At 37.0% G+C, this 15,840-nt stretch overlaps 1 protein-coding gene across 10 annotated transcripts in view; it reads left to right on the forward strand.

Moving 5' to 3' along the window:
• KIF21A (kinesin family member 21A) overlaps positions 1-15,840 on the forward strand; it is a 93,342-nt gene that overhangs the window by 26,260 nt on the left and 51,242 nt on the right. For 9 of the 10 annotated variants that reach the window (XM_074870014.1, XM_074870013.1, XM_074870016.1 and 6 more), the window contains exons 2-7: positions 3,911-4,133; positions 5,469-5,651; positions 9,197-9,346; positions 10,057-10,191; positions 13,252-13,419; positions 15,226-15,341. In XM_074870014.1, coding sequence (XP_074726115.1) covers positions 3,911-4,133; positions 5,469-5,651; positions 9,197-9,346; positions 10,057-10,191; positions 13,252-13,419; positions 15,226-15,341 — 975 coding nt within the window. The remainder of the gene's footprint in view (positions 1-3,910; positions 4,134-5,468; positions 5,652-9,196; positions 9,347-10,056; positions 10,192-13,251; positions 13,420-15,225; positions 15,342-15,840) is intronic. The other variant, XM_074870021.1, reaches the window with a different exon arrangement.

Below are 15,840 nucleotides of genomic sequence, written 5' to 3' on the forward strand. Positions count from 1 at the left end.
GGCTGGGAACTGGGCAAGGAAAGATGAGCAAAATGAACTCTTTCACATTGTAAAGCATGGGTGCTGACAGCTTTGACAGAAGTGACCACAGTAAGACATGAGTGGGAAAAGTTTGGCTGTAAGCAGAAGGAAAAAAATCACTTTCCCAATTGATGTGTGGGGTGGAGGAGGAGGAAATGTTCCTATAGCCAGTGCTGGAACAGAATCTGACTTGCATGAGGACTATTACTTGCTGGACCACACATTCAGTGCAAATACTAAGACTTTGAGCCATAAGGTTCAGGTAATCCACTCACACTGTTAATAAGTGGCCAGAAATCAGGTTGAAGATGATGAGACATTTGTTGCTTGCTCATTAAGGTCATTGCATTAGCTTGGTGCTAAACTTTATCAAGAGAGCTATATAGATTTCAGAGGATGAAGTATCCCTTGAGCAGACCTCAAGTTGGGTGATGAGGATCTCTTGTCTGCACATCCTTTTTGGGGCAGATGTCTTTCAAACCTGACACAGCTGTTCTCTCTCTGGTTGCTACCTCCCAACTCCATGGCAGAGTGGGATATTGTGTAAGAGCAATTATAAAATGAGAAGGGAGTCTGTCTTTGGGATGAAGCTTTCCTGATGTGGTGAGTTTTGCTTTGTTTTCCTTTTGTGTTGCCTATGTGCTGGTGAAACATTGCTTTTCCTCTTAACACTGCCTTCAGATTTAGTGGTAAGTCAGGGAGGAAGGACACCATCTCTGCTGGGTCTCTGGATGTTGTGTTACACCCCAGAGTAAGTGATTGAGCTGGTAACAAGATGCTAGTAGTGACACAGATTTTTGTCAGCTCAGCTGGTCTCTGGAATGGTGTCTTGCTGTGGCCTGATTATGGTCACACGTAATGCGCTTGCAGCTTGCTGTTGTGCTGGATTTTATAGCAGCAGAGCGCTTGGAGGTGCTGCCCGGCTGCAAGGCGGGGAGCTACCTGGGAGGATTCTCATGGGAAGTCTCCACAGGCTGACATCGAAACTGCTCACTTTGCAGTCCTGTCATCACTGTAATAATTATCATGCAAATCATTGATACTTTAGGCATGCTGTTCCTCTTTGTGGTCACTGTGAGCCTTTATTTAGTAGTAGAAAGAAGAAAATTATTCAGCACCTGTCATAATTGCATCAGTTCTTCAGTGTAGAGAATTAATTTTGAACTTTTTTTTTAAAAAAGTAGGATGAAAATATATGAAGAAAAGCTTTTTTTTGGTCAACCTTCATTCTACAAGTTAGTGCTGAAAGCCTTTCAGAACTGGGGGGAAGCCAGGTTTTTGGTACGCATACAAGGTTACTTGCTTTTTGAAAATGTGTTTTCCATCTTGATTTTTAGAAAAGATCTTTCTAGGCTTATCTTGTACTAGAAAACAATGTGAGAAGTACCTCTGGAGCTTTAGAAGCCCTCAGAGTTCGTGCTTGTAAGAACGATTGCCTTTGTGCTGTCTGCACTGGATTAGTGACAGAATGAGAGTGCTTAGTCTGGAAAAGAAGCTTGCTCTATGACTGACTTCATCGCATTAAAATAAGGCAGTAAAATAACTTACCAAGTTGGCATTTTCTAAATATCAAGTGTTATAGACAGTGTGCTACAATGTTTTATTTGCTCAACTTTCTGGTTGTGTAGAATGCTTTTAGGAAAGGCGTATGCTTAATTTCTTTGAAGGCTTTCCTCTACCTAGAAATAAAAGCTATTTTATTGCAAAATCTTCATTAATTTAGAAGAAACTATTATGCTTCTATACATATTTGTCAGGTTTTGTGTTTAGTGGACACAGATGCTAGTGGATGAAGTTAGTTGTTGGTGAGGGAGCTATGTAAATCCTGGATTATTTATAGCATTCTTATTTAAAGGAAAAAAACTTAAGATAATGATTATGATATTAGAGAGAAAATCTGTGACCTATATTACAACATTCCATGTCCTTAAATGCAAATACTATTTGTAGAATATTTATGCCTATTTTACACATCATAAAATCTTTCCTTTAATGATATTTTTCAAAGGTTTACTTAATTTCCAGTCCACACTAGAGGGTATGCTGACAAGGGAGGTACCGTCTGATCATTAATGAACTTTCCATAAAGGCATTAATGTGCAGAAAACATTACAAATAAATCATAGTTATTCTCTAGGGTCACACAACAGGATATAATGAAACCTTTAAAATAAAAATTCTGAAAAATACTGACGGTGATGCACATCTCCAGGTGAAAAATTTGTAATCTGCAATAGAAAGAAGATACATCACCCTCTGCGTGATTATTTTTTTTTTTAAACAGGATATTTCTAACTTGAACTAAAGTATACGTGTGCTGATATAATTTGAGTTTGCAACAGTTCACTTGGAATTGTTGGAGATAAGCGCTCTCTCCATCAGCAAGTATTGGCACAGTTGCAGTAGATCAGTAGGTAGCTTTGGGCCCTTATATTTCCATTAGATTTTTGGAACAAGTTTCATGTGTTTGGAGTGGAGCGTTTTGGCTTAGTTTTCTCTGAAAGGGGTGTAGTTTGTGCACACTGAAACTGCTCTGTGATCCAAACCAACATGTGATAAGTGATGATGTTGGGGGAATTGTCTTCAAGACAGCACAGCTACTGCAAACCAAACACTAATGTAGACATGACCCTTAAAGCACAGAATATGAAATGAATATGTGCTTTTGAAGATTTGTATACAGAGAGTATACTTTAACTTTGACATTGTGTAATTGAAAGTAGCCACACTAAAGGAAATATATGTTCTTGAAGTTTGATTATAAATGGAGAATATATATAAAATATTTCATGTTTTTGTATGTAGCTGTACTGCTGATGTTTTATCGCCCTTGTATACAGCCTTATTTGTTCACTGTCTTTTAAGCTGCACATGTTTTTTAATTTTTTTTTTTTAATTTGGTGCTGCTTTGAGAACTTGGAAACACTTTTTTTTTAAAAAAAGGAAATTTTTAAAACAAATTATTAATTACAGCTAGAATAATAATGTTGGCCAGAGTTTTTCTTCCTGATAGTTAATTGTTAAACTAATCGAATCACAAACTTCCTCAATCTTCTTTAGTCACGGAGCCAGTACATGAATGCAATTTTGACAATACTTCATGAATATTAAGAATGCAGAGGTATTAATGAAATGATAGAATATAAGAAGTCTGAGATAATTTATTCTACAAGGTAGTTTGTCAGAAACTGAACAAACTAAAATAAAAACTGCAATTTGTCTCAGTGGGGAAATAATGAAGTATGAGACACTCTTACCTTTAGAACTTGTTAGATATTGTTCTTTTTCTTTCCTCTGAAGGTATGCTGCTTCACTGAAACCAAACATTTATCACAGCCAGAACACTTCTCTGAAAGCTCCTTTCCTGTCAGAGAAAAAAGAAATGTGAGCCTTCCTGCTCTCATAGCAAGGAGGCTTTAATTTAAGATGATATGTAGGCTTTGGGGGTCCTTGCTCCCAAATTAGTACTGAAACTGTCCTGCATTTTTTTCATGTTTCTGTTGCTATTTAGAAAAAAAAAAATCAATTTTTACAATGAAAGCATAAAGGAGTCTAAAACTGGAAAACTTGATTTCAAAGTCTGAAGTGGATCATTCAGGTTACTCTTTAGTAATTCATAGCATACAGAAACATTCAGAGTTCTAGGCAGGTCATCAACTTGAAGTTGGTAGGTGAACCTTCAGGGAAGAAAACAACATTTGCATGAACATTTGTATGAGTGGGGTTCTGATACAGTCAGTACTGTGGCTCAGATGCTTCCTGGCTTAATGAAAAGTTCTCATTTTTCAGTCTGTAAGGAATTCTTTTCAGGTCTTATTTACGTTGTTCATATGCACCTCTTTCTGATGATGATAATTTCTAATATGTCTTTTTGTCTTTTCCAAAACAGAATTAGACCACAGCTAGCCAAAGAGAAGATTGAAGGATGCCATATTTGTACATCTGTCACACCTGGTGAACCTCAAGTGTTCTTGGGAAAAGATAAGGCCTTCACTTTTGATTACGTCTTTAACATTGACTCACAGCAGGAAGAGATCTATATACAATGTATAGAAAAACTGATAGAAGGTTGCTTTGAAGGCTATAATGCCACTGTCTTTGCTTATGGCCAGGTAAGCTTTACGATTTTATTTTAAAATATTTATTTTGGAGTATTTACAGTTTCTTGTAACTGATCTTTCTCTTAAATTTCACAATGCATGAACCTGGTTTTTACCATTTTGATTTTATTTTAAATGAGGTATTCTGTAGGAGACTGTTTAGGAGTTTGTATAGATTCTGTGCAGAATGGCAATTGAAACACAGATATATATATATATATAGGCAGTAGGTCTGAATTAATAGTAATGCTGAAAATAGCATGAGTCGATATAATTCCTGATTTAGCCCCAATGCAGCAATACATATTAGTGACTTGATTAGTTGATCTATAGAGATAGGTTGTACTGAGATTCTTTTCTGAGCAATTATCCATCCTTCTGCATTTTCAGACGCTTTTGGAAAGAGGCACTTTTTAAAAATAGATCCTAGGGAACTTCAGGCCACATTGTTTGTTTGTGGAATCTGATCTCTACATTTTGCCCAATGTTGAAGAACTCTTCACAGAGAACATAGCCTCTCAGTACACTGAGCACACATTTTACTACTTAAAGCTGAAATAACATTGAGCATAATGTAGAGAATGTGTTATTGCCTTCTGAATATTTCTTTAGGAATTGGTTGCATAAAATTTGGTCTTGGATGCTGAATTTCACCACTGTGTTAAGTGTCATGTTTTAAGTTAGCTAGGTGAAGTCTAGTCCTAGTGAAACAAAGCAATCTGCAGATCCAGTTTAGTAGATTACGTTCAGCTGTGTGATGCTATATTTGTCTTAGACTTGACCCACTAATTAAATGAAAACACAACACTACCTTGTCTTCTATAAGACTTCACATTTAATTAAGTTATTTTCCTAGTGAAAGTACAGCTTGTATTCTTCAGTGCTGTCTGTAAATTGAGAACAATGGTAATATTCTACCTGAGATACTCAAACATTGTAATCAAGGGAGTCGTTTGATCTACTTCAGTAAAGAATTGCAAATGCTGCTTCTACCTCCAAAATATATGCTTTAATTAACAGTCTCGGTTGAAAACATTAACTATTCTTTTGACCTCAGAGATGATAGCTCAAGGCTGATGTAAGCAGCTTAGAGGAAGTTTGTAGGGGAAATGTTATGAAAGATTGACTTGGTCCCTGCCTTCTTGTATGTGATCTGTGGATAAATAGTAGAGTTTGTCCAACTTCTGCTATTTATCTACTTTTCAAAATGACCTGTTGTTGTGCATGTTAATGCTGTAAAGATGAGACTGACTTGGTAGTCACTATCTAGCACTAGTGTTCACCAGCTGCATTTCTCTGAGTCGATACTATTAATGTGTTCTAGTGATGATTCCTTTTTCAATTTAGACAGGTGCTGGCAAAACATACACCATGGGCACTGGATTTGATGTCAACATAACAGAAGAGGAACAAGGCATTATATCACGTGCTGTTAAGCATCTTTTCAGATGTATTGAAGAAAAAAAACAAGCTGCTATTAAACAAGGAGTTCCACCTCCAGATTTTAAAGTGAATGCACAGTTCTTAGAGGTAAATATGATCTGTGTCTGTGTGTGTAACTTCATGTATTTTTTGGAAAGCCAATTAAACACTTTGTCTAGTTGCTACTTTTACATTCTTTTCCTGCAAGATGTTTTGAATTACCCTTTGAGATTTCAGAAGGAAATTTTATGGAGTTTGCTTCAGCTCCTCAATTTATGAAAAAGAGCCTTTTTATCTGATTCCAATTATTTTAGTAGTTTACATGTCTATTTTGAAGTGTAGAAATAGTTATATTAGTCATTGCTTATCCCTTTCTGCAGCACACATTTTGTGGGGCCTGTTGCTCTTGCCTGTCTGTAGTTCTTTACAAAACCTTAAAGCAAGAAACGATGGAAAAAAATCAGTTGTACTTTGTGCCTTTGAACAGTGACTATGCTTTGCCTGCTTTTGTCACTTTGCCATAGATTTCTTTAGCTTTCTAACAAGTCTCCTGAACAGATTTTGATTCCTTTCACCAAAGAAGAAACCGAGCATAAAAGTACTTATTTCTGTGATCCCCAAAGGTTTACAATTGAGTTCCTGTGTCACTGTTCCCTCTTTCATTAGACCCAGAGAAAACCTGTGCTGTGGAAAAACTGTTCCTTTTGTGTTTTCTGGTAGACACAGCTACTGGTAAGAGAGGCCATAACATCTGTGATCTTTCCGACCTGCAGCTGCTGTTGGTTTAAGCCTTGCAGTTTTTTATGCTGTGTCTCCTGCCCATGGAACTATTTTTCAAATTGATTGATTTGGGTGTAACATATTTACATTCACTACCAAGCTGCAAAATATGATACTTTAAGCATACAGAGAGGATGACTCAGTTTAAGGAAGAACAGATGTAAATGTGTATTACTTTAGTTCAGTACTTGCAACTTTACTTTTGGGCGAAACCCCCCACTTTTATAGTATCCAAGAGAAAAGCTGTTGGTTTTATCACTGCTGAAGTAAGCTAGGTTTTAGTCATGTGTTCCTATAATTGTTTTAAAGATTAACAAGCTGGTGTTAGTTTTGCACTAGTATAGGTTTGTCACTGCTAACCTTAAGCAGAACTTTTTTGTTGCTCTGGTTAATGCCTGCCGAGAGAGAGTCTAGGTATGAGTGTGGGCCGTGGGAATGCTGTACTCTTCTGTTCTCCCTGTTTGAACATTGGGGAAGTGCAGCTTCAGTTCTGCTTAGCCAGCTGCAACAGTAGTAGTGTAAGGAGTAGTAAGCAGTGTAGTTTCTGAATTCCTTGTGTCTTTTGACACAACATAACAAATGTGACTGTGAAAGTCCCAAAATACAGAGCAGTAATTGAATGTTACAGTGATAATGATATGCAGAATTGCAGCCATTACAGCATATTTCAGATGAAATGTACATACTAAAACACATCTTGTTTATCTAATTCAGAGAACAGTTAAATGATGTATATAATAGATTCTCCCTTAACAAAATATCACTTTTTAGTAAGTTTTTTTTATTGTACTGAGGCCAAATTGGAGCTTTCCCAGAAAGAGCTTTTTCTGATTAGCTACGTATTTTACACTACTTTTGTATCAAAGTATCCTCTTCCTCTCATCTTATCTACCATTAGAGCTGGATTACGTAAACAGTAATTGAGTCATTGAACAAGTTGAAGCAAGGTTTTATTTTGGAATAACTTTGAAGTTTGACAGCTGGATAACTATTGGGAATAGTGACTTCTGTTTGCTACTTTCTTGCTTTTCTTCAGGTTGCTGCAGTCTGCCTCTCAACTTCTTGCTTTCCTGTTAACTTTTCCAAAAGATAGGCATATGCAGTCCACTGCAGTTGTAGGTGTATTATCAGGATCCTATCTAAATTGTGGCACCAGTTTGTGTGCACTTAAAAAGGTAAAACATTAGTGAGAAGGCTCCTACTTAGAATATTTATGCCTAATAATTACATATAATTACTTTTTAATATGTAAAGAATTAAAAGCATCATCTTAGCAAATGCTGAGCCTCGTCTCGGGGATAGACTTTTTTCACTTGTGAGAGGAGAAAGTTTCTAGCTTTCAACATATGAAAAAGTACATTGGGTGAATACAGATCTGTTGCAGTGGTTTGTTGGCTTTTACCTAGGGACTTTTATCAGAGATTTAATCAGTGTGGCCTAAACTCTGTGGAAGTGAATTGGTATAGCCCAGGGGTTCTCAGCCTTTCCTTCACCACAGACCCCCCTTTAAATACCTTTCGTGGCCACGGACCACCAAGACTTAATTCAAGATTTAAAGCACTAGACTGTATCAAATATTAATTTCCATTTTCTCATGAAGGGTCTTCAAATTTGGAGAGAAGGGGAAATAAATTAATCTGTTAATGCACATACTCTTATTATAATATCTTTATTGCAATGATTCCTGCTTACCGTGGGCCAGACCAAATGTTTCTGCGCTGGACGTTTCCCATCCCTGCTTTAAGCCTTTGTGGACCCCCTGTGACAACATCGTGGCCCCCCCAGGGGTCTGTGGATCACAGGTTGAGAACCACTGGTATAACCAAATTAAAGACACTGGAACTGTTCCAGTGTACATCACCAGACACCTGAACCATGAGATTCCCAATGGGACTCTGCTTTTTCTGGTGGGTTTTTTTGATGCTTGCCCTGATGTTTTCAATTGGATCTGAACACCTTTCCTAAGACTCAGCACATTCTTATGAAGTTATAATCCATCTCCTCTAACATAACTGCATAGTAATTTCAGATGTCTTTCCTGGTTCTGATATCGTTTACTGACCTAGAAGTCTGATGTGCTTAATGGTACTGAAAGACCACTAAATGTACATGTACTTACCTTCAGGAGACCCAGTGAAACAGGCAGTAGATACTAAGCAGCCTGAAACATGTAATAAATAGTTTCTGTTGCTCATATGATGGTGCCTGAAAGTTGTGACTAAATCTGGGACACCAAAGTGTAGGTACCATATGGAGGAAAGCACAAAAACCCTGCTCAAGGACCATGCCATAGTATTTTTGGCCTGCTGTGTGGTGTCTTCAATAAGCAGCTTGCACAATTCTATGTTAAATTCCTTCCAGGGCAGGAACAGCTTGTCTAAATGAAAGAGAGACATAGAATTATTAAAGTGTGAGAGAGGAGATGAGAAAAGGGGTGATGGCGGGGAGAGTAAGTGGAGTGAGTTTGAAGTGTTTGGAGGAGGGTGAAGCCAACTGAATCAACAAAACAAAAGAAAAGCCCAAGGTCAAACCTGAAGACAGCAGGTGCCTGCCACAGAAACCACTGCTGCTGCTCTTCTGCTGCATCGAGTGCCTCCCCTTCCCTGGTCCCACCCAACAATTTTCTCCCAGATGTGACAATGTAGAAGAAGTTTCTGCTGCTTTTGGTGGCATAATTGTAAGATGGGCAGGTGACTTAATTTGCAGCTGCTCTGTCTGTGATCCTACTGTCCTTTTAATTTGGGATGTTTCACAGCATCCTTTTCTGAAAGCCTTGGCATTTGGATTTTTAGAACTTTCTCTGTGCCACACAGATTTGTTAGTCTTTGGAGGAATTCCTTCCTAAAGTAATATGTTTTTTTTTTTCTCCTCAGCTTTACAATGAAGAAATTCTTGATCTCTTTGATACCACACGTGACATTGATGCAAAAAATAAAAAATCAAATATTAAAATACATGAAGATTCAGCAGGAGGAATTTATACAGTGGGTGTTACAACCCGAACTGTGAATGGAGAATCGGAGGTGATAACTGAAAATAAATTACTCTGTAGCATACAAAGTATATTCTAAAAATGTTGTCTGTATGTTTTGATAAGCAGTTAAAAATAGAGGTTATGCTTGCTAACATCTGCATCTTGGACAATTTAGGTGTAAAATTTAGCTGAAATTTTAATTTCCTTTAGTTTCTCTACCCTTAAATCTGATGAGTGTTTGATTTTTAGGTGCATACCACTTTCAATTAATGCTAGTAACAGACTTTTTTTCTCTACCAACAGAAATATTATTAGCAATTTTTGCATGTGTGTAAATCTGATCTCCCACATCTTATATATATTACTTTTCCTGTGACAGGAAAGCTTTGCATGATGACTGACGTGAGGTAAACTGTTGTTCATGTGCATTGCAAATCTGAATGTAAATGTTATATTGTAGGGGTTTTTTGTACAAAAAGTACAAAAATTGTACATTTTTGCCACAGGTGAATAGAAGATTGCTATGTTACTACCAGGGGATGGTAAAAAGAGGAGAACAAAGATTTAAGTGTTTTCTTTCAGAAACCAAAAAAAACCCTTTTAGTTTGCTTATTTAAGAATCTTTGTGCTTTTTGGCATATAGGAACTGAAATAATAGCAAAGTGAAAAAGCTTATGTATGATTAAACCGATAAGCATTATAGGAACACTTTTTATTTAAACTGCAAGCAATGCAATGTATTACTTGTCTGTTTTCTAGATGATGCAGTGCTTGAAGCTGGGGGCTTTGTCTCGAACCACTGCCAGCACTCAGATGAATGTTCAGAGCTCACGGTCACATGCTATCTTTACTATACACTTATGTCAAACCAGAGTCTGTCCTGCTTTTAACACTGTACGTATCTCTGCTGTTATTAAACTTCACTTTAGTAACCATTTTTCAAAATGTGAATATTGTTTTGGCAGCCACTGCTATTTGAATTTCACTATAGTAAAGATGCTAGTCATCATCACGCTCGATGAATTTGCTAAGCATTATAATAATTTGATTTAATTTGTGCATGTGTAACCATCCTCTAGCCAGAGGCAACCATAAACTGCAGCCTCTTACACGAACTTGCCCATTCTTTTCTAGCGTTTTTTTCAGTATTTTGTTGCAACATACAAAAGATAGTTAAAATGTAATTTGTCTTTAATTGGAAAAGCATTTTTAAGTGTCTTTGTAGGTACTGGGTTTAAGCTTGCAGTCAGCTAACTGAAAATGCTTGGATATACCAGATTCAGTGTTAATATCCAACAAGGAGCAAGTAGAAAAGCATTTGATTCTGAGGCTTAGTGTATGTCTTTTAAATAGATATATATTTGGGGTTCAGATGTGTTAAGTCCATGCACTTAACCTGAAGTTTAAACTATAAATGTGCTTGGAGCTTTTCTGTAGAAGATTTTTTCATGTGACTGTTCAGTTGTTAGTTGCTGTTGGTATATCTTGTAAAGGGGAGAGTTCAGAATAAATACATATTACTGAAAACTATAGTAGCTTCAGGGGGACTTAATTTGATTATTCTAAAGCTATCAATATTTTAAAATAGTTTGGTGAACTCCTAAGTATCTGGCTAGCATTTTACACATAGATATCACATTTTTAAGTATGTGATTTGTGAATTGGATTTGTAGTGCTTTTTGGGGGAGGGGGGTGCTCTTTGCCCTTTTTTTGTTAACATTACAAATAATCATTTGCAGGTAAAATGAAGGTTGCTCCCTGGTCCTTTGTGCTATGTAGACCTGCTTTATATGCCTGTTAAAAACACTTCTTCCTGCTTTCCATGCTGAAACTGTGGATCTGGTGGTGCAGGCAGCTGTCTGTCTTCTCACTCAGGAGGGACTGGGATCACACTTGAAGCCCAGACAGGGCACCTTGGTCACTGCGTGGTGACACTGTCTGCTTGGAGGTTTTGTTGAAAACTGCCCATGTAGCTGGGGAGTGAGAACTCATCTAGGAGTCTCCTTTCCTGCAGGCTGTCAGCACAGCAATACACCTGCACTGGTGCACTTGCAGCCTTCCTCACTAGCTGAGCCACCCACAAGACTCTTGCCTGGTTCTGCCAGTTTTTTAACACAGACCTGTGTTAGAGGAATAGGTGGCTGCCTTCTGCCTTATGTCAATCTGTGTTTTGTTTCTCTTTTTTTTGGGAGATATGAGCAAGATAATTTGACTGTCTGGAGCTGGGCATTGCTAGATCCTTAATCTGTGAAGACGGCACCTTCTTCTTTCCCTATGGTGTTTAGGAGAGTAGAGGTTAGACCTGACGTTGGCCTCTGAACGCTCCTGGAATATAAATTAATACAAGCTATTATTGGATGGCCAGGAGAGATGCAGCTCGAGTTTCTGTAGACAACAGTTTTGGGAGACCTTTGTTACTAGGGCAACGCAGTTTCTCCTCCTCAGATGACAGCATTGTCTGTGTCCCTTCTGCAAGCGGTTGCTGGTGCCCAGTGTGGGCAGGCAGCCAGGGCTGAAGTGCACAGACATGCTGCTCCTCACACTGTGTTCACACCATACATGCTGCTTGGAAGTTTCTGCATGTACACTTGAATTACTAAATAAGCGAGAGTGAAAGGATACATTAATCATTACTTCAAGGGCTGGGAAAGAGTGTGGGCCACAGCAGTGTAAATGTCAAAATGAATGAGCTTAATTGATCAATAAATAATGATTTCTGTCATGTAGAAGTGGCACAATTACTTTTCTCTTCTGAAACTGCTACAAAAGGAGATCACATAAGTGTGAGATGTTTAACTACTATGAGAACAGTTTGGTCTGCAGAGACATGCATTATCCTTTGCAGTAGTGAAGGGAGCTGTGGGCTAGCTGACCAAGGTCATAAAGATCATTGCCACAGAATGAGATTTGTTTTAAAGAAAAACCAGAACAATCTATGCTTACTGTGATAGAAATTCCTAGTAAAGCCTGTAGATTGGGCTGTGTGAACGTTATAAATACAGTATACACTCAATACATGCCTGTTACGTGCCGCCACGACAAGTTTGTAGAAACTGCCCTATGATTGGTATCTTACCAGGGAGGTCAAGAAGTGAGTGATTTAAAGATTTTTTTTTTTTTTTCTCATCCAGTGTTGCTTTCCTGACAAGTCTAACTACTTAAACTTTTACTAAGTTACTTAGAATAAAACAAAACTGAGGCTGGGGTACCTGCCCATAGTGCCATGCGTTCCTGGGCAGACTTCCTGTGCTGACAGAGGTGTGTGTCTGGTGCCAGTCATTACAGTGTATTTGAGAGAGGGGAGAAAGGAACCTCTTCTTTCTTACTTGTTCTGTCTGCTGTCCTTATTTTCTGGTCAAGTCAGAAGTGCTGGTGGAATACTGTCTGCTAGGAAAACTGGCTTAAAAACATTTCTAAAATAAAGTTGAAGAATCATGCCACAGGGAAGCTGGTGACAGGGATGAGAGTGTTATAAAACAAAAATATCTTTCAGTTATTTGCCAGGTTTATGAACTAAGTGGGTCTGGTAATTGTTTTGGGGGAAGGTAATAATATAATCAGGGTGGCTTTTTAAAATAAATTTCCTTCGACAATGGATTTAAGACTTACATTCTAGGAGAGGTACAAATTTTGTTGCCCACCTTGCTGAAGACTTGCATATTTTAGTATGTATTCCCCTGTTCCTCTGTCAAGAAATAACTGTAGCTCATACTTAAAGTAATTGGTATTCACATGCATCTAGAGCTGGGTCTTCAAGAATCATATGTTAGTACACATGATTAAAATGGAGATAGTTTTTTGAGAGATACTGTTCTTGTTATAAGAGAATGAATAAATAAGGACTTGGACATGACAAATAGGTAGTCTTGTAAATAATTGTTGATTGAACATTGCAGTAGACAAATGTTAATGTGAAAGATCTTACCAAGCTTTATGGGTGGTTCTTTATTGCAGGATAATGCCACCGATAACAGGATAATATCTGAATCTTCTGAGATGAATGAATTTGAAACTCTTACTGCCAAGTTCCATTTTGTTGATCTAGCAGGATCTGAACGGTTAAAGAGAACAGGAGCTACAGGAGAAAGGGCAAAAGAAGGCATTTCCATCAACTGTGGACTAGTAAGACTATACAACTTGTTTCCCTAGACTGTTGGTACCATCTTCTCTTGTTTTATGGATCACTTTTTAGTAATCCTTAAAGTAGAAATGCATTGTGTGCAGAACAAGGATTCTGTAGCATGAGATATAACAGTATATATTGATTCTTACAGGGTTCTTGGCTTGCTAACATTTTCTTGGTTGTACTAGACCCCAACTAGCAAATTATAGTGCTTATAACTGTTGTGAAATATAGTTACTCTAACTTTTAAAAGATATCGTAGTTCCTTTCACTTTTTTTATTTTTAGTTTTTATTCTGTCAAGACCCAAACAGTTGGAGAACATTACAAGTGGTTAGCAAGGAGTACAGGCATGTAAAACATGGACAATGAATAAGCTTAATTGATCAGTAAATGTTGGTTCTTTGTTATAATTATGAAACATAATGTAAAACAAGCCTAGAAAAAACACTTCTAAGTAGAAATAAAATTTTAAATTTATAGAATCATTTCACTTTTTTGTCTGTGTACTGGCTCTCTATGTAGTTTTTTTAATTAACTGTATTAAATGTTTTACTTAACATTTACTTAACTACACTGAAAAGTAGAGCTGGTGATTATCTATGGAGATTGTAGTTTCATGCCTTTGTTTTGAGATACATGGCTGTGTGGAGGCTCTGTGCAGTTCTTTTTTAAAGATGTAAAAATACATGTTTATATGTGAAAATATGTCTTTCCCTGGTCTAATATGTAGTACCAGAGAGATATTCTGCAACTAGAACTTTCTTAGTGATTCTCTTGCCATCATGACGGTGGTTATATTTTGTAGTTATTCTGGTTATATGATATGGAAGAGAAAGAGAATCCAGTTCAATTTCATCATTGTTATAAGCACAAAGTCAACAGAAATTTAGGGGTTTAAATGACATGTATCCTTAACAAATAGGATGCAGAATGCATGAAGTTGAAAATCAGTGTGATAAAAGTAATATTTTGTATGATCACAAAACTTTCATTTACAGTGAATTCCAGCCCTCAGCTTTGGGAAACAGATTGAGAGTGATTTAAACCTTCAAAGCAGTCACAGAATGTGGTGTATAGGCAGTTCTTCAACTGTGGGATGCAGTAAGACCCTCTTCAAGACTAAGAACTGGCTGTACAGGGTGCCATCTAGAGGAATGTTCTTTAATTTGTCATATGATTGAAGTATGTGCAGTTGCACATTAAAAATAATTTTACAGCCAAATGTTAGGTTGTTTATAAACATAAATTAGAGCCTTTTAGCAATGAAATAGGATAGCCATGGACTACATAATTTCAAGCCTTAAGTGCTTAAATCTTCATTAGACATTCCTTATTTCATATCTGTAGACATAGTAAATTCTGTTTTTTTCATATTAATGCCCCATATTTTATTCCAAATCTAGCATAAAGCAGATTGATGAAATTAATTTTGAAAAGAATATAGCTACTGCTAGAAGTAGAGATCAGCTTTATTAATCATCGAAAGTTAATGTCTGTTACATGAAGTAGTTCTAACTTTAGTTTGTGACTGACATGAGGTATCAATAGACACTGCACACAAATTGTGCTAAGCACTTGGCACTTGCAGATACCAGACTGCAAGTCATCTGATTAACTGTTGATAGCACAAAAGTTTATAGATGACTACTGCAAAATGTAAAAATCTTCAGAAATATTTTTTTAACTTTCTTGAGTATATTCACTTTTTTGCAATATGCAGACTCCAGTTTATAGCTGTTTTTAAAATAAAACTACTCAGGAATTGATTCTAACTTGTGTGTTACATGATTTGGTGTTTTATAGCTGGCACTTGGCAATGTAATAAGTGCACTGGGAGATAAAAGTAAGAAGGCAACTCATGTACCATACAGAGATTCAAAGCTTACAAGGCTACTTCAAGACTCTCTTGGGGGAAACAGGTATGAAAACTAGAACAGTTTATATATTTCATTGTGAACAAGCATGAATGAGTACATAATCTTCAGAAAGTAGAATAAACATTAAACAGTGATAAAAATAACCACTCTTTTTTGTTGGAGGGAGGTTCCAAAGATAAATTACTATCATGATAGAAAATGCTGGCAATGCAGGGAAAAGATTTTAAAGAGGATTTCTGCATTGTTCTTTTTAGTGCTATTGTAGCCTTTCTAGACATGAGGCTTGGAGTTACTTAGGGTACCATTTGCAGAAGTCCTCTGCATGAAAACATCTTTAGATTGTAGGTAGCATAAATGGTAAACTTTGCTACTGTGTAATAGCTTTATTAATTACAGCCTAGTTTAAAACTGTGATGAGTTGATGAGTTTCTCCTTCAGAGTTTTTTTTTTTGGTTAGTTTTTTTTTTAATGGCACTTAATTATTTGCTCTGATTGCCATGCATAGGAGCTTGGAGTCAGCTTACCACAGACTTTACCTTTT

Source organism: Strix uralensis, chromosome 5 (genome assembly GCF_047716275.1).
Source record: "Strix uralensis isolate ZFMK-TIS-50842 chromosome 5, bStrUra1, whole genome shotgun sequence".
Taxonomy (NCBI): Eukaryota; Metazoa; Chordata; class Aves; order Strigiformes; family Strigidae; genus Strix; species Strix uralensis.